The sequence below is a fragment of the Castor canadensis genome, chromosome 9, assembly GCF_047511655.1.
Source record: "Castor canadensis chromosome 9, mCasCan1.hap1v2, whole genome shotgun sequence".
NCBI classification, from domain to species: Eukaryota; Metazoa; Chordata; class Mammalia; order Rodentia; family Castoridae; genus Castor; species Castor canadensis.
In genome coordinates, this window is record NC_133394.1 from 90,457,483 (window position 1) to 90,475,598 (window position 18,116).

Below are 18,116 nucleotides of genomic sequence, written 5' to 3' on the forward strand. Positions count from 1 at the left end.
ATTGACTTTAAAAAGAAAAGAGTCAACTCTTACAAAAAATATTCTGAGTAGATATATAGTCAGAAAAAAACTAAAAGCTTTTAAACAGAAGGGAAAGGAGGATGTATCACTTTTAGATTTGGTCATATACAACAAGATCTGGAGTCAAGGACTCTTGTGTTTATGGAGCCCACTGCCGTATAGTGGTACAATCAATGGTGTTTCTAGGAAGTTATTTTCAAGAAGTTGGTCCTGACATTCCATCCATTTTAGTGTGTGAATATTGTGACTATATCAACAGTTTTGGCACCTATCAGACTAGGGGTAAATCTCTGAGCAGCAGTTTATTAATTGTACAATCACAGCTAATGACTTAAAATCTCCTGGCTTCACTTTTCACCTATAAAGTGGGAATACTGACAGAAATTCCTTATCATATTAAATGGGATGACAATCTTAAAGCCTTTAATCAAGTGCCTGCTCCAGAATAAATGCTCAATAAAGGGAAACTAAGATATTTCTAGATACGGTATGCTAAAATTCTCTACTGCACTTCATAAAGCTTCCATTTAGAGATGGGGATAAATGTTAAAAAACGGATGATCAGAAAGATGCAAACCCCTGACGCTTCATTGGCTTTACCAATGCATTTAGGATACCATCAGGATACTATACCTTCTCAAAGGCACACCGAGGGTTTCTGCAAACAACAGGTTTGCAGATAACAATATCACCATGACAACGGCAGTTCTGGCAAGAATCGGGCTTCCAAATTGTGGCATCCTGCAAAGAAGTATAAGCTCTGAGTTAAAAACTGATCAGTCAAGGTCTGTACTCACAAAAGCAGCACCAGCAACAGCAACACATCCTGAACAATTAAAAGGCAAAGGAAAGTCACAGGCATACCACACAGTACTCACTGGGCACTGATTAAACCCCAAGTGGCAATAAAAGCAGTATAATCCAATGCACAACAGTCAACCCACATAGCCAAAGACAAGGACATTCAGCAGGGATGTCGATACCCAGAGTAAAAGCCATCGATTGGCCTCAAACCTCAGGAGGACACGCTGCTACCTGACTTGAAGTTTCATTTTGTTGCTAACCATCAGAGACTGTCTGAGCAGGTTTAAAAGAAAATGACACTTTGACTATCACTAACCAGCACCCAAAAAGCAGTCTTTGCCACTAGCTACTAAAGGCACTACAGTTTTCACTTTCCAGCTCTCTGCTACTACGTATTCCAACACTCAGAGTCAAGAGAAAGTGAGTAAAATGTTCAATTTTCAAAGACAGAGCCACAACACAGATACATTGAGTGGCTATCATGTGCTCAGCTGTGTGCTATACAAATCACAAGCCTAATGAAGCCTACATAAGAGTCATCCATAAGGATCTCACAAATTATGTTGGGTCATGCGCATGAAGGAATCAAACATAAATGGATATAACTATGTCAATAAATTGGAAAGGAAAGTAAGAATCATGAACAGATAAGTGAACCTGGGCTTAGTTAAAGTTAAATTTATTTTCTATTTCTCTCCTTCTGTCATGCTGAACCCTTATTTCAATCATGCCCACTTTGAAGGAACTTTTAGCCCAACTCTTGCACACCACATAGAGCCCTGTTTCTGGCCCTTGAAAGGCTGCTGTGATGACTTTGAATGAAGCAATTAGGATATCATAGGTTGTGGTGAAATCCACTTTCCTGGGCATTTCCTAATGCAGGTTCCCATTCTGCTTCTTAGTTTAACAAGGACCATGCATACTGTTTGACTGAGTTTTAAGTGCTAAACCTTTTTAAGAAAGCTATCCTCATGGCTCTCTGGTTCAGAATAATGTTGTGGCATATCTCCAGTGGAGAAAATGCAGACCTAAAAGCTGGCCTTCCCCTAATTCACTGGGCTTGCCAAATCTCAGTCCTGAGACTTTCATCCGTTCACAACAACTAGGTCAGAACACTGGACAGTCCCAACCTCCCCTATCTGGTCTCACATTTCATTCTCCTCCTGGGACATCTATGCTGCCCTGACTTCTCCAGAGAGCTTGCAAAGCAACACTCTTCTTCTAAGCTTCCACCTAGGAGATGAATCATTCTTAATCTTAGCCTCTACACAGATGTAGCTCTTCACCACTCCTCTGGGACCCCAGGCCAGACTATAAGCCCCTTGAAGCATGAACTGTCTGTCCCTGCATTGCAGATGCTTTAAAGAACAGGTGTTATAAGATCCTAAGTTGCTTCTGAAGCCCTTTTCCTCCTTCCTAAACTTTCTCATCCTTTCTTTGCTCAAGTAAACAATTGAAGTGCTACCAAATACTTTAAGGAGGAGTAAAAGAAGTTTCTAAGTTACCCCAAGGAGTCATCAGAACACTAGCATTGGACTTCAGCTTGGATGAGCTGGGAAACTGATGGATAATGCAACAGGTGCTGTCACATGCAACGGGAGAAACCAAACATGACAGTCAATTTTACATGCCAACTTGGCTATGCTAAAGGGCCCACTTGTTTGGTCAAACATTGCTATGAAGGTACAGATGGTTCCTAACCTGGACTCTTTTTTTTTTTAGGGTGGTCCAAAAGATATGTACTGAGTAGAAATCGCACTTTGAATTTGGCATTTTTTTTCTTTTCCCAGGATAGTCATAAGTAGTATGATGTTCTCTTGAGAGGCTGAGCACTGTCAGTAAGCCATAGCCCCAACAATCACCAGGGTAAACAACCAATAAATATTCTTCAGTGTATATTGCTGTGATGTTCATAGGTTAGTTGTATTAAATGCATTTTCAACTTGTATTTTCAATCTATGATTGATCAGGATGTAACTCAACCAAAAATCAAGAAACATCTATATTTTGTAGATGAACTGAGTGTGGGTCTCTTCCAATCAAATGATTGCCTTAATTTACATTTCCCAGAGAAGAGGGAATTTAGCCTCAAGACTGTAACATGGAAATTCTACCTCAGTCTGCAGACCTGCCTTCTCTCTCTCTCTCTCTCTATCTCTTTCCTTTCCCCCTCTCCCACTGGTTCTGTTTTTCTGGAGAACAATGAAAATATGAAGAAAACTCCAATGTAGGTACAGATTTATATTGATATCCCCAATATTTCCAAACAAAAGTGAAGTTATCTTTTTTTTTTTTGGTCAAGAAAGGCTAAATTCATAACTTTTTAGGGAATGTACTTCAAATACAGGGATCTTTTCAAAGTTGTTTAAGAAATATAAAATGTATCTTAGATAAAATTATATCCTTACTCTCTGACTTACAAATTCTGACTCATAGCAAATGTATTCTAGAACCTGGTTTGAACTACTTCTGAGTTTATCTTTATTGTTATAGTGCATTCTTTAAAATTGGCAATATTGTGACAACTGCAATCTATTCTTAACCTAAACAGCAATGATATGAAGTTGAGGAAAACCAAATTTCATTTCCAGGAAATATGTAATATGTTTCTTGTTGACTTCAAGGAAACAATCTCAAGTTTCAGGATATAGATTAAATAAAAATAACAATTTCACAAAGCCAGAAGCTTGCATTTATTGATCATTTATCTTAGCTGACCACTCTCCAAGCAGAAGTGCTGGTCATAGGATCAGTTGGGGGACAGCAGGAAGGGAGCTTTCTCAATCTCTGCTATTATTAGGGAAGGTTTGGGAAAGTAGTTACAAGTCACAGTGCTGTGCCAAGCACTTCCCTTCAGGACAACCCTATAAACCAGCACTGTTGCTATTATTCTTAATTTACAGATGAGGAAACAGGATGAAAGACACTGATGGATTTGCCCAGGTTCACAAAGTTCTTATGATACCTAAGGACTCCAGATGCTTAGGTTCTCATAAGAACTGGGTTTGGCTCTTGGTGTCACCATTTATTAACTGTGGATCTAGTTTTGAGTTGAAGTGCCTGTGTCCCAGATTCTTCATCTGTGAAACAGGGCCACTAAAGTAACATAGGGACAGGGTTACTGAAAGAATCACATGAGATGCTGTATTTAAGGATAAACAGTGTCTAGAACTTACTAAGAAACAATTAAATATAATTTTTCCCAAATGCTTTCTATTATGTTACAGGTATTAGCAAATATCTTCTAAGCATTTCTTTTTCTCAGAGTGAATTCAGTCCCATAAGAACCTTGATTTTTCCCATCTTCTCTCTCCAGTCTACACAAGTAAAACCGAAGAGAGTGAAATGGTTACTTAGTTGGATCTCGAGCACTCAAAAAATCCAGAAAATTGCTATAGAAGGCAGGAATAAATCTGTTGGTTGAGTTTTTAAGACTACCTAACAAATTAGGAAAGTTTCTGTCTCACTAAGTTACCAAAAGCCTGAGTCCAAGTCTTCCCTTAACTCCAACCATGGATGGCCACATCAGGTCATATGTGCTCCCTTAAATTTGGTGTGGTCCTAAGGTGCCAGCTGTATTCATTCTTTTGAAAAGCAAAATCCTTACACCAGACTTCAAGTTCTTCTCTACACTCAATATTTCCACAGTGACCCTTCCCTGAACCTCCCGAAGAGTCCATTATACTTTTTAGCAGTCCTCAATCACTAGACTTAGCTTACTGAACTCTAAATAGAATAAGAACAGAGTAAAATTTTCATTTTCTTTCACAAAACCATAATTTTTATTTATATTGACTCAAAGTTTATCTGGGACTTGGAAGTCTTCCTGAGTCTGTGTATCTGTCTTCCCAGTAGACTCTTTAAAACAGGAGATCTCTTTTTATTTCTGTCTGCAGATTCCCTCCCTTAGACCAGTTCCTGACTATTGGCTGAATTAATTAATGAACAACTCTGATCACCTGAGTACCCTCCTGAAAAATGTCTGTCCGTGAATCTGGATGCTCCAGTTAGTCTGTGAGAACTTCAGAAAATATGTTTAGCTGACATCCCTACAAAATCCCTGTAATGTTGAATGTTATAACTCCACTGGTGCCTAACTATGTTTGAAGAAAATTTTTCTTCAACTAAGCATTCTACCTGTCAAAACAAAAACTTCCTTAAATTAATGTCCTCATAGAGGAAAATAATTTATGGTTAATTTTAAATAAAATGAGCCCTTTCCCAAGGCCTGGATAGACAGCTATATATTTTTCAGGTCTAAAAATTTACAAATCAATTTCTATGGCCCCATAAAATTGTTTTATGAAGGTAGGGATTCTAGAGTTCCTCAATAGCTAAAACTTTGGATAAAGCCATAAAATACAAAGAAATAACATTATAAGGTAAGTTTTACAGATTTTTAATGTTACTGCCACAATTCCATCCCTTTATAATCCTCTCTTCCAATCTGACACACTCCGCAAAAGAAACATTCTTAAAATAAATTTTTACTAGACTACAGATTAGAAGATTAGATTATGACAAACTAAAAAGCAATGAAAATACGACTTAGTTTTAATGTTTTTCATAATATATGAATAAAATGTCCTCACAGATTGTACAATGTCTCCATCTCCAAATACTTTAAAGTAATAGCAAGGTACTTAAAAAAACCCTTATTCACTTGGTTAAAGTGAACATTTGATTAGTGCGAAAAATAAACAATGAATATATCCCTCAACAGGACTCAAATTTCTGGGGAAAACTATATAGTATTCTAAAGAGCACAATTTCAACTATCAACAGAAATATTCTGTCATCTGAATGGCATAATAACCATACTTTAATTATCAATTAATTCTTCTCATTTTTTAATTTCCCTGACTTTTTAGACCAAAAATGAGAAAGAAGGACCAAAGCTCCTCCAAAGTGGTAATTCAAGTTACAGAAGAATATGTAGAAAACAGTACTTTTTTTTTAAGCAATAAAATCATGTTTATATGCATAGATACAAAGTATGGAATTACACAAACCACACTTAAGGGAAGCACAGCCACTTCAGCACGTGAGTATAGGTGGAGTGCGTGTGTGTGCACACACACACGCTCATTGTTTTGTTTAGTTTTGTTTTTTGCTCTTTCCTTTACCCTTATCTGTATTCTCTAATTTTTCAAAAGTCAAAAACATGTGATGTGATTTTTTAAAGTATTTTTAAAATAGAAGATAGAAGAACAAAAAATACGTGCTCTTTTTTTTTCCTGCTAAACTGTACACCCATGTAGAACCTTGGCTTTGGAGTTGAATTAGCTTGAGTTAGGGGGTCTATCTTCCCCAAACCTTCTTGTGCTCAGTACAAGCTTAAAAATTAACTGTAGTCCCTACTTGTCCTTCAGAGCAATGAAAGAAACACAAAATTCAACTGGGCTCATGTCTTCATTTCTGGAGGTTCATTTTCCTGACAACTTTGGTTTTCAAGAAAGATAATCCATAAAAAAGGGTTCTTTGACCCAGCTCCAGTTCAGGCATAGAAATAATGGTCCCTGTTTGTCAAGGAACCATAAAGAAACGAATCAATATCTTTCATAAGGTTATTTTAGAGTTCAATTCTTCTCCCAAGTGCCCTTCCGCAGACAGCTTAGATAAACAATACCTTTTTCATCTGGTCTCATTTTAAAGTTCATGGAAAGCTCCTTATTTGGCCCCAAATAAAAAGTGGGAGAGGGTGTTTTTTGTCAAGAAAAGATATGAGATTTTGTATTAACTTTCAGGGGAAATAAATAGCAGAGAATGCCACAAAAAGAGATAATGGTGAATGACTTCCTGTTTGAGACCTATTTCCAATGTTTGCTCCATGTAATACCTGCTTGTAGAGTTTCTTGTTTTACACACCAAGGACTTAAGTAGCTTCTCACCTCAACACCCTGGAATGATTAGCTTGTACCTGATCTCCTCCAGCTGTCTTAAAATGATAAACCTGGAGGCATCTGCTGTAAGCATATCAGCTCAGGTACAGAAACAACACCATGAATCACAGATGAACAGATAGCTGCTATATATAACTGCAAATACTCTGTTCAAAATTAGAAATAAGGGCAAAATAGTTTCTGCTGGGTATTGAGGGGGTGAGGGGAGAGAGAGGGGGTGGAGAGGGTGGTAAGGGAGGGGGTGGGGGTGGGGGGAGAAATGACCCAAGCCTTGTATGCACATATGAATAATAAAAGAAAAAAATACTCTGTTCAAGAGACCCTGAACAGCATAGCACACTAACACTGTGCTATGCAGATGCCTTAGAATTGCATGGTACCAGCAGTGGAAGCAGGGAAAGGGAAGGAGAAGGAACAAGCTACCCCCAAGAGTCAGTACATCTGTCCCAGGTTCTCCCCACACTCATGAACCTGCTACTCCTCACAGCATCCAGTAACCAGTGCATCATGACCTTGACTTTACAAATGAGGGACTATGATATGAAAAAGTTATGTGGGCTGTGTAATGCTCGACTGCTAACGGGTAGATCTTGGATTCAAGCCCATCCTTTTTTCCCTCTTATGCTACAATATAATACAAACAACAGTGTAAAGTATTATATAGCAGACTTATTTTAAACCACTCTTAACTTCTCTCTGACTTTAAGGGATCAGCAAGGTTAGGCACCTCAGGACAGTATTGGCTCCGTTTATAACAGATATAGGGACTGTGAGGTTCAAGTGACCTTCCTGCCCACCCCTCTCAACTAACCTCACAGCCTCCAGGTCTCAGTTTAAATATCACTTCCTCAGGAAGGCCTTCTCAGCCTCCTTAACTAAGAAAATAGCCCTGCTTCTTGTTCTCAAAGCTTCTCCTGCTTTTAGAGAACTAGATACGTTCCTCTCAATTTTGTTTTGCACAGAAAAAAAAAAAAAAAGGAGGAAGAGTTCACCTTTGGGGTTCCAGAATCTTTGGCACATTACATTCTTGATTTTTTTTTTTTCTTTTCAAAACCACTCGGCATAGACTTTTTTTTTTTTTTTTCTGTACTGGGGCTTGAACTCAAGCCTACATTGAACCACTCCATCAACCCTTTTGTGGGAAAGGCTTTTTTGAGATAGGGTCTTGTGAACTATTTGCCCATTGCCTGGGCTGGCTTCAAACTGCAATCTTCCTGATTGTTGCCTCCTGAGTAGCTAGGATTACAGGCGTGAGCCACTGGTGCCCAGCCACTTAGCACAGATTTTTATCATCATCTCCATTTTGCAGATGAGGAAATGAAGATTAGGAGAGACTGAGTAATATCCCCAGAGCTCATCAGTGAAGGTACCTATATTTTACCTAATGTGGCCACTTGATTCTAGTTTATATTCCCTGCCACACCACCTCAGTATACACAACTTGGTTTATAAACAGGTTACCTAGCACTAGCTCAAGTAGCAGTCTTGATGTGGTAGAGTGGGCAACCTCAGGCTCAAATAGCAATTCAACTACTCCCCAGTTTTAGGACTTTGGACAAATCTATTAGCTTCTCAGCGTCTCTGTTATCTAGTGTGTAAACTAAGGGTAAGAAAGGACCCAGTGAAGTCATAGTAAGAATGAAGTAAGCTAATGTTCTTAGCGTAGTGACTCCCTTGCCTGTATGAAGCACCTCATTTTGTAAATGTCACAATGTACCCCCAGTACAACAATAATATGATAATAAAAAACAAAGCTGAAAAAAAATTTTGCATAATTATAGATCAGATATAGCTAAAGGGAGCATTGGTAAACAGGAATATAGATCAATAGAAAATACCAAAAGCCAAAAAGGAGCATAAAAGACACATGACGTGTTACAATGTTTAACATATGAACAATTGAGTTCTAATGACAAGATAACAGAAAATGGGCAGAAAAAAAATTTTGAAAAAATATGGCCAAATATTTTCCAGAACTGAAGAAAAACATCAAGCCATAATCCTACGGCAATAAAGAAAAATAAATGTAAAAAAATAACTCTCAAGTACCTTAGAATAAGACTGTTTAAAAAACCAACAGCAAAGAGAAAAACCTTGAAAGTCACAGAGGAGTAGAGAATTATCATCAAAAAAAGGAATGCTTTTTGAGTCTGCCATGGTGGCAAACACATGTAATCTCTACTTCGGAAGCAGAGAAAAGAGGAATGTGGTTAGAGGCCAGCCCCAGCAAAAGTTAGCTGGCCCCTATATCAAAAAACAAAGTGGGCATGGTGGCACACACTGTAATCCTAACTACTTGAAGAGTAGGTGATAATAGGATCCTAGTCACAGGCCAGCTTGGGCAAAATCATGAGAACCTACCTGAAAACAAACTAAAAGCAAAAAGGACTGAGGATGTAGTTCAAATGATAGAGCGCTTGTCAAGCAATGGTAAGGCCCTGAGTTCAAGCCCCAGTACAACCAAAAAAAAAAAAAGATGTGTTGAGGGCTGGTGGCAAGGATTCTTGCCTTCACTGATTGGCCAGTGAGGCAGGCAAATTGACTCATGAGATGGCAAGGTCAGCACACAAGTAGGATTTATTAGAGAGAAAAGAAAGACTACAGCTAGAGCATGCAGTAGAGCCCGGGAACCAGTGGCTCACTGTTGTTTACATAGAGGGGTTTTTATTTGGTCCTTCTTGTTGGGGAGGGGAGGTGCAGGAGTCAGGAGTGGAGTGGTCTCTTAACATACCTCTGCAGGAACATGTACACAATTCTGTGAAAGCCTTCTGCTTATCAACCTTGTGGCTTTTTTGAGGCATCCCCAGGGGGCCAGGACTTGTGAAGCTGCATGTTCCTCTACAGGCTGTAGGGCTCACAGGGCTCTCATGGGGGATGGGGCAACTGGCTCATTGCTGTCTTCTGATCCCCCAGATTCAACAGATGGAAGTTGGAAGACAAATCTTTAAAGCAATGTAAAAACAATAGCTAACATAGAATTCTATACCAGCAAAGAGTCGCCTTGAAAAACAAAGTGAAATAAAGAACTTTTAAGTTAACAAAACCTGTAAGACTTTGCCACCTGCAGCCCCTACGCCAAAAAAAAAAAACTACAGGTAATTCTTCAAGCAAAAAGAAAATTATTCCAGATATAAATACAGTAATGCAGAAAGGAATCTGAATAACCATAAAACCAAAAATAAACCTTGTGGGAATTAAAATACATGTAAATATAAAATGCATGACAGCAACACAAAAGACATGAAAGAAGCAAGCAAAATTAGAATTCTAAGGTACTAGTACTGGCTGGAAAGATACAAACAAAATGATTAATACATGCTGCACTATAAGAAGAATCACTACAGTAATAGAAAAAGTGTATATACCTAATAAATAAATTAATAGGAAATTAAAATAGTAAAAAAGAAAAAAAGGATTGATCCAAGAAATAGAAAATAGAAACCCAGAACAAGCATGACAAATAGGAAACAATTAGTAAGATAGAAGATATAAACCTAAAAATATCAATTATTACAATGAATGAAAATGTTAAAAGATGAAGAACGTCAGACTAAATTCAAAACAGAGTGATGGATCCAATAACATCAAAAGCTATTATTATAAAGTATATACTGTATTGCCCCCCAAAAAATCAAATACCTAGGTGTAAACCTAACAAAAGATGTGAAAGACCTCTACAAGGAAAACTATACACTTCTGAAGAAAGAGATTGAGGAAGACTATAGAAAGTGGAGAGATCTCCCATGCTCATGGATTGGTAGAATCAACATAGTAAAAATGTCTGTACTCCCAAAAGTAATCTACATGTTTAATGCAATTCCCATCAAAATTCCAATGACATTCATTAAAGAAATCGAAAAATCTACTGTTAAACTTAGATGGAAACACAAGAGGCCACGAATAGCCAAGGCAATACTCAGTCAAAAGAACAATGCTGGAGGTATCACGACACCTGACTTCAAACTATATTACAAAGCAATAACAATAAAAACAGCATGGTACTGGCACAAAAACAGACATGAAGACCAGTGGAACAGAATAGAGGATCCAGATATGAAGCCACACAACTATAACCAACTTGTCTTTGATAAAGGCACTAAAAATATACAATGGAGAAAAGACAGCCTCTTCAACAAAAACTGCTGGGAAAACTGGTTAGCAGTCTGCAAAAAACTGAAACTAGATCCATGTATATCACCCTATACCAATATTAACTCAAAATGGATCAAGGATCTAAATATCAGACCACAAACTCTAAAGTTGATACAGGAAAGAGTAGGAAATACTCTGGAGTTAGTAGGTATAGGTAAGAACTTTCTCAATGGAACCCCAGCAGCACAGCAACTAAGAGATAGCATAGATAAATGGGACCTCATAAAACTAAAAAGCTTCTACTCAACAAAAGAAATGGTCTCTAAACTGAAGAGAATACCCCCAGAGTGGGAGAAAATATTTGCCAGCTACACATCAGACAAAAGACTGATAACCAGAATATATAGAGAACTTAAAAAACTAAATTCTCCCAAAACTAATGAACCAATAAAGAAATGGGCACGTGAACTAAACAGAACTTTCTCAAAAGAAGAAATTCAAATGGCCAAAAAACACATGAAAAAATGCTCACCATCTCTAGCAATAAAGGAAATGCAAATTAAAACCACACTAAGATTCCACCTCACCCCTGTTAGAATAGCCATCATCAGCAACATGACTAACAACAGGTATTGGCGAGGATGCAGGGAAAAAAGGAACCCTCTTAGACTGCTGGTGGGAATGTAAACTAGTACAACCACTCTGGAAAAAAATTTGGAGACTACTTAAAAATCTAAACATTGATCTACCATTTGATCCAGCAATACCACTCTTGGGGATATACCCAAAAGACTGTGACACAGGTTACTCCAGAGACAACTGCACACCCATGTTTATTGCAGCACTATTTACAATAGCCAAGTTATGGAAACAGACAAGATGCCCCACTACTGATGAATGGATTAAGAAAATGTGGTATTTACACACAATGGAATTTTATGCAGCCATAAAATGACCCAAACATTGTATGTACATATGAATAAAAAATAAATAAATAAAGTATAAACTGATATGTATAAACATCTATCTGTATGTCGTTATACATCTGCCTTATTCAAAATTGAAGTTTGGAAGCTAAATCCTTCAAAAATTCAAGCCATCAAGAATTTATTAAGAATCTATGATTACACTAAGCAATGAGGAAGATACAGAAAAATACAATCCAACCCAGATAAAAAAAACCCACTCCCTTACGTGTACTCTTGAATTTGAAATATAGTTGAAGAAGCAAGACTTTTGAAACAACTAGAAAAGAAAACAATTGGAGAGGGAACACAAAATATAAAAAGAGCACTGGACCAATAATAAAGCCCAGATTCTAGTCCAGGCTCTGCCTTTACTGAACTAACACTAGCTAAATCTTTCCTCCTCCACAAAATTGAGAGATTGGACCATAAAATCTATAATCTAGACAGGGACTTAGGTATTAAATAACTCTGGGCTCACTTATAGCTCACTAATAGCTCACTAACCTTAATAATTAAGTAAGATAATACTACTTACTGCACCTGAGCCTCGGTTTCCTTTTTAGTAAAAAACAAAACAAAACAAAACAAAAAACCGATAGTCAAACTTGTCCTAGAGAACCATCAGGAGAATCAATTAGATAGCACACCTGAGACGCTGAGCACAGTGCTCAGTACTCACAGGCCAGAGTGAGGCTCTGGGCAGCCCATCCTCAGACCTCCCTGCATCCAGACAAATCTCTGTGTAACCTGTGTCTCAGAGGGATTATCCATGTACATCCTACGGGATTTGTAAAACACTCAGACCTTGCTTTCATCTTTTGTGTGCCCTTCATGACCACATTCATCAATATACAACTTCTAGAGTATGAACAAGCTAAAAGCTTACTTTTCAAAATACATCCAGAGAGTTACTGCTTTGTAAACAAATCAAACAAAACCTCTGAAGCCCTATTTTAAATTGTCATTATACAAGCTATCTCTCCATAAAGCCTCATATACTCATTTACAGAGCAACTATTTCATGTGTATATTACACTGTGTGTGGGTATATGTGGGTCTGTGTGTAGTCTTATGGACTTATATGGATGCTATAATATACATATTACATACATATATACATATGTAATATTTAACCCTTACAAAAATCCTATGAAGTAGTTATTAGCACTTCTGTTTTACAAAACTTTAGAGCAAGAGTTTGGTCAGTTATCACATAACTGGTGAAGTGAGGATTTGAACTCAGGAGTGCTCATTTTCAAGGACCACACTCTGAACTGAAAAATGACACTGGTTCCAAAGAGAACAGCTCTCAACAGGTTTGAGTCTCATTGATCAATAGATCTAATTGACTTTGGCTGCTGCTCCCACTTACCCTGCCTTTTTGTAGCTGGCAAGGTTTTCTGGGAGGAAGTCAGAGATCAGCAAGGGCAGACAGCCCCACCCCAGCAACCGAGCTCTCAGTATCTTACTTAAGATCTTCAGGAAAACCAAAGCAGCTTCTCCTCTGGAAATGTTTAAGGCAGCTCTCCATAAAGCCACAATAAAATAATAGTGATACAGTAACAAAACTGTATTGTTGTAACACTGTTCAAATCATCCGGCTTAATCTTGGCAGGTGAGAAGATGCAATAATTACTTAGCTGCTACCAGTTCCATTTCTGGGATTCCCAGCAGAAAAATGCTTATAATTTGCAAGGAAAGGATGGTAAAGCAGACGTTTTTGATACGCCATGTGAAGGAAGGTCCCGAAACCCTGTCCAGGCAGGTGAAGGAAGAAGGATCACTATTGTCTACCACAGGCTCAGGACTAAGCTATAGGGAGGAAAGAAAGTACCGTACTCTGTTCCCAACACGATCCACCCCAAGAAACTGTTACTACTGTTGCTTCGTGAATGAAGGTGGAAGAAAAAGAAGGAAGGCTGGCTAGGCCAAAATCAGCCAATGCTGAAGGAGTCACCTACATTACACTTTACTCATTTTCCATTAAGCTACTCAACTTTTTCCAGACGTGTGAATCTTTCCTTAATCCTAACCAGTTTACAAAATGGGCTTCTGTTCTTCATCAGCTTCTGTTCTCAAGAACTCCCTGGCACGGGCCACGCTGGCATGTGAGTTTAGCATATTCACCCTTGGGAATGTGGATCCCACCCCTGTTCTACACCAAGAGGAAATTAACTGCCAATTCTGATGGGAATGACATATTGACTAGGTACTCAGCCCAAGCAATCCACTCCTACAGTCAGCAAAACACACAGTGGTTATTCTCGAACAGCACAAGAATGTTTGATGGGATTTGCTTCCAAGCCTCGCTGTTTGCCAGGAAGCCACTGGAGAGAAGCAGGTATCCAGGGTCTCAGAGGAAGATCCTCCCTGGGTTCATCGTTGAGTCCAGAGGCAGAACCAGAGCGATTACACTGCTGGTACAATTTCCAGCATCACCTAGACCTTGCCAAGTGAGGAGAATTGGCAGCTGAATAACACAGCTTTCATTTTACATTTCCACTCCAATTAACGGACAGAACTAGTCAACTGGCTGAATAAAACAAAATGCAGGGATGTTGAGAGGCCTCAATGTGGTTTGCAGAGCTTTGCCTTTGAGAACAATGATGAGATGAAAAGGACTGAAAAGCGAATTAGGGGACCCAGGGCAACAAAAGGGCAGGCAGCAGAAACCCCACAGGTGTTATGCGGAGTTGAAATGGTACACTGGAGATATTTAAGCTGAACACATGGCCCACCTACTGTTTGTTTTACTAATGGCAAGAGAATTAAATTGCTGGCCCTGAACTCGTTCATTGCAAAGTCTAGCTGGGGCTTATTAACATCACACAGCAGATATATGTAAAAGTAAAAGTTCTCCTGAGAACTTCCTGCTTCTCTCCTGTTACCCTGCAGTGAACATTCACACAGAAGTTACTGTGTGTCCTTAGGATGTGTGTGTGTGTGTGTGTGTGTGTGTGTGTATGGGGAAGTGAGAGAAAGAGAGAGAGTGTGTATGTGTGTATGGGGAGAGAAAGAGAGAGACAGAGAGAGAGAGAAAATGAGTTTCCAGGAGAAGTCTGGTAGGCAATGCACACATGTACAAAAAGCAGGAGACCATGCAGTGGACAGCGGGAACCCAGTAACTTTGAATAACTGAACCACTGGAATCTTCTGGCTATTGCCAGAATCCTAGGTGAATCCTGCATGGGTTCTAGTAGATTCCACTGGAGTCCTCACAAGTTCTGGCTTGAAAACTCTAATAACTAACTTGTGCAGAGCTGAGCAAAATGAACCAGCGCCTCGGGGCCAGGAATAGTCCAGACTGAACCACACCACGGCAAGGCTCCACACCTCTGCCCTGCTAACCCATATTCTCCCTGAGCTGCTAGGAGGCTAATCACAGCCATTGTAAACAGCCTGGGAAAGCTCTGCCAGGCCATGCTGTGGATGAGCCTGAGATTTCCAGCACCCTTGGGGAATGATTCCATTAGAGACGCAGCATACGTACGTAATCAACTGCCTCCTGGACTTCATCCAAAATATACTATTTCAGCCTTTATCCATTTTGGGCCCCTTGATTGACACTTAATATGGAATAAAGGGGTTTTGTGACCTTGTCCTAAAACTGAATGTCCAATGCAGGAAAGAGGAAGCATTCATTTGCAAAGCAGGATTTGCCACCCTCTACTTGGAGGCTCAGAGTATCACAACTCTCTGGAGAACAATATGTCCACACACCACATTGTTCAACACACACTGAGTGGTTCAACAAGTTCCCCACTCTAAAGGTGAGAGGATGGTAAGCCAGGAAGTACAATGAATGCAGTGAGGCTTGGTCAGGAGAAATGGATATTAGTAGGAAGTAACAGTATTTGGGGAATGAGGGTCCTTTGCAAGGTGCACCAGAATATTTACTTCAGACCTAACAGGCAACTCTTCGAAATGCAGTTAGAGGCATCTATTTAGTTGTTCTGCATAAATAAAGATAGAACATATGCAAAATTTAAAGTTTCTAATATATATGCAAAAAAAAAAAAAAAACGAACTCTTCAGGTAATGTTACTTCAACTATCAATTAATCAGCCAGAAGTTGTTTATCATCAAGTTAACTTTGTGTATATATTTATAATAAACAAAAGGTTTTTTTACAGAGAGGAAAAGAAATCTTTGAGCACTACTGGATCCCAATAAAGAAATCTGGGAGGGCTGAGTGGTAGAGCACATGCTTAGTAGGCATGGGGTTCGATCCACAGCACAAAAAGAGCATTTCTAATCTTTATAAAAATTCTGAAGTCCCATTTTTTTGAGCTGAAAAATATACTTGTCAGGTCTGGAGACATGGCTGAAGTGGTAGAATGCTTGCTTAGTAAGCATGAGGCCCTAAATTCAAGCCCTATTAATGGAGGGAAACACACACACACACATATATATAGAACTGTCATGTATTATTTTTATAATATATGTATTAATTTCCTTTTTTTTTCCAGTACTGGGGCTTGAACTCAAGGCCTTCCCCTTGAGCCACTCCACCAGCCCTATTTTTGTGAAGGGTTTTTTTGAGATAGGGTCTTGCAAATTATTCTCCTGGGCTGGCTTCAAACCACGATCCTGCTGATCACTGTCTCCTGAGTACCTAGGATTACAGGTGTGAACCACCAGCGCCTGGCCTGTATTAATTTCTTTTTAAAAAGAAAAATGTTCCTACTATTCCTGAAATTTCTATTGCAAGAAGTTGAGATGTGCTCCTAAATTAAATGGCTGAAGGGGGGATAGTAAAATCCAATGGATGCAAACCCATGGGTAAGATGACTTATTGTCTGAATTGGCTCTAATATTCTATTGTTTTGATTGCTCCCATAATACAATTCAGCTACATAGAACTTAAGAGATATAACTGAAAAACTCTCCACTTGGCTCCTGAAAAAAAATACCTTTTCCATAATATAGTGAAACTACCAATACAGGTAAGAACACGACTGCAGCTGTGCACATTGTAGATACTTTTTTTTTTTTTTTTTTTTTTAGAATTGCCTAGACTTGCTTCAACCAGACTTTCTGGGACATTTGGTGTCTGTTGCAACTACTCAACTATGTCAACTTGGTCAAGGTTGCAGAAGAAAAGCCACAGATTACATGTAAATAAATCTGCCTGGCTGGGTTCCAGTCAACCTTTACTTGAGCACTGACATACCATTTTCATGTGTCACACAATAATCCTCCTATTTTCAACGATTTAAAAATGTAAAACCCATTCTTAACTCACCAGCCATAGAGTGGATTTGACCCACAAGCCTATAGTTTGCCAACATTTGATGACTGCTTTAACAACAACCACAACAAAAAGGGCAGTGGGGAGAGAAACAGAATAGGTTGTTTGTATGGAAAGAGATAAATGAAGGCCGATTTGGAGATAACAGGAAAAGAGTGCTAGAAGTTAATCATCTATTCCAATTCACATCACTCCTGCCCCCTGGCTTTTGAGCCTGCTGATAAAATTCCAGCCACTGTTCCTGTCCTTGAGCTATACTAAAAGATACAGGACAAGCAAGATTGTCCTCCCCAGCTGTCAGTGAGAATGATGGGCTGACATTACCTGATTCTAGACTGTAAAGAAAAGTATTAGTGCTTGGCTACCTGCCTATCACAAAGTAAGGCAACTCATTTTCTGCAGAGAAATCAAAAGGAACTAATTTCTACCAATGGAAAGACCCTTCATGGATTTATTATCTATGGAGTGGAAGCACAAACAAGCCCTACAAAATGCTAAGTTCCAAATTTGTAGCAGCAAGGTAATGGCTTCTCCTGACATCCCAGTTTCCCAGGTAAGCTCTGGAGGAAGGCCAACCTTCTCAACAAAGCTTAATGTTTCTCAAGGATAAAACAGATATCTACACAAATATAATTTGAATCCAACATGTTATTTAGATGTTAATCAATTTGACTTGGCAGGTGGTTCTTACAAAAGTTTTTAAAAAGTACACTTTTGCTTAGTCATATATATTATTTCTCCTAAAAACTCACTGATATCAAAAATTACCTATGATCAATTGTTGCTGTGTTTAAAAGAAACAGCAACTAGTAAATATTATTACTCATGGTTCCATTTCCATTGTTTATAGGCAGATAATATATTTTTGTTTATTTTTTAAAGATTTAATATTTTGATTTCCTAAAATAATGCATTTCTGGTATGAAATAAAACATACTCATGAAAATTCAAATAGAATTCATTTGCTAATAGACAAAAAACGGTCTTAAATGAGGCAGAAATTCATTCTAAAGCAAACAAGTAATTCATGCTGATAATAATGTATAAATAGGCCTATAATTTACAGATATGTTAACT

At 38.5% G+C, this 18,116-nt stretch overlaps 1 protein-coding gene and 1 long non-coding RNA gene across 4 annotated transcripts in view; one reads left to right on the plus strand and one right to left on the minus strand.

Annotated features, from left to right (window-relative positions):
- The window catches only part of LOC141410942 (uncharacterized), a 57,410-nt gene extending 39,824 nt beyond the window's left edge, over positions 1–17,586 (plus strand). Inside the window, exon 4 of one of the 2 annotated variants that reach the window (XR_012435750.1) lies at positions 16,796–17,586. This is a non-coding gene — a long non-coding RNA (uncharacterized lncRNA). Of the gene's footprint in view, positions 1–4,721; positions 5,691–16,795 lie in introns of those variants that run through there. The other variant, XR_012435749.1, reaches the window with a different exon arrangement.
- Positions 1–18,116, minus strand: part of Fras1 (Fraser extracellular matrix complex subunit 1) — a 424,489-nt gene that overhangs the window by 275,300 nt on the left and 131,073 nt on the right. For both annotated transcript variants that reach the window (XM_074041924.1, XM_074041925.1), the window contains one exon: positions 655–762. In XM_074041924.1, the coding sequence (XP_073898025.1) occupies positions 655–762 (108 nt within the window). The remainder of the gene's footprint in view (positions 1–654; positions 763–18,116) is intronic.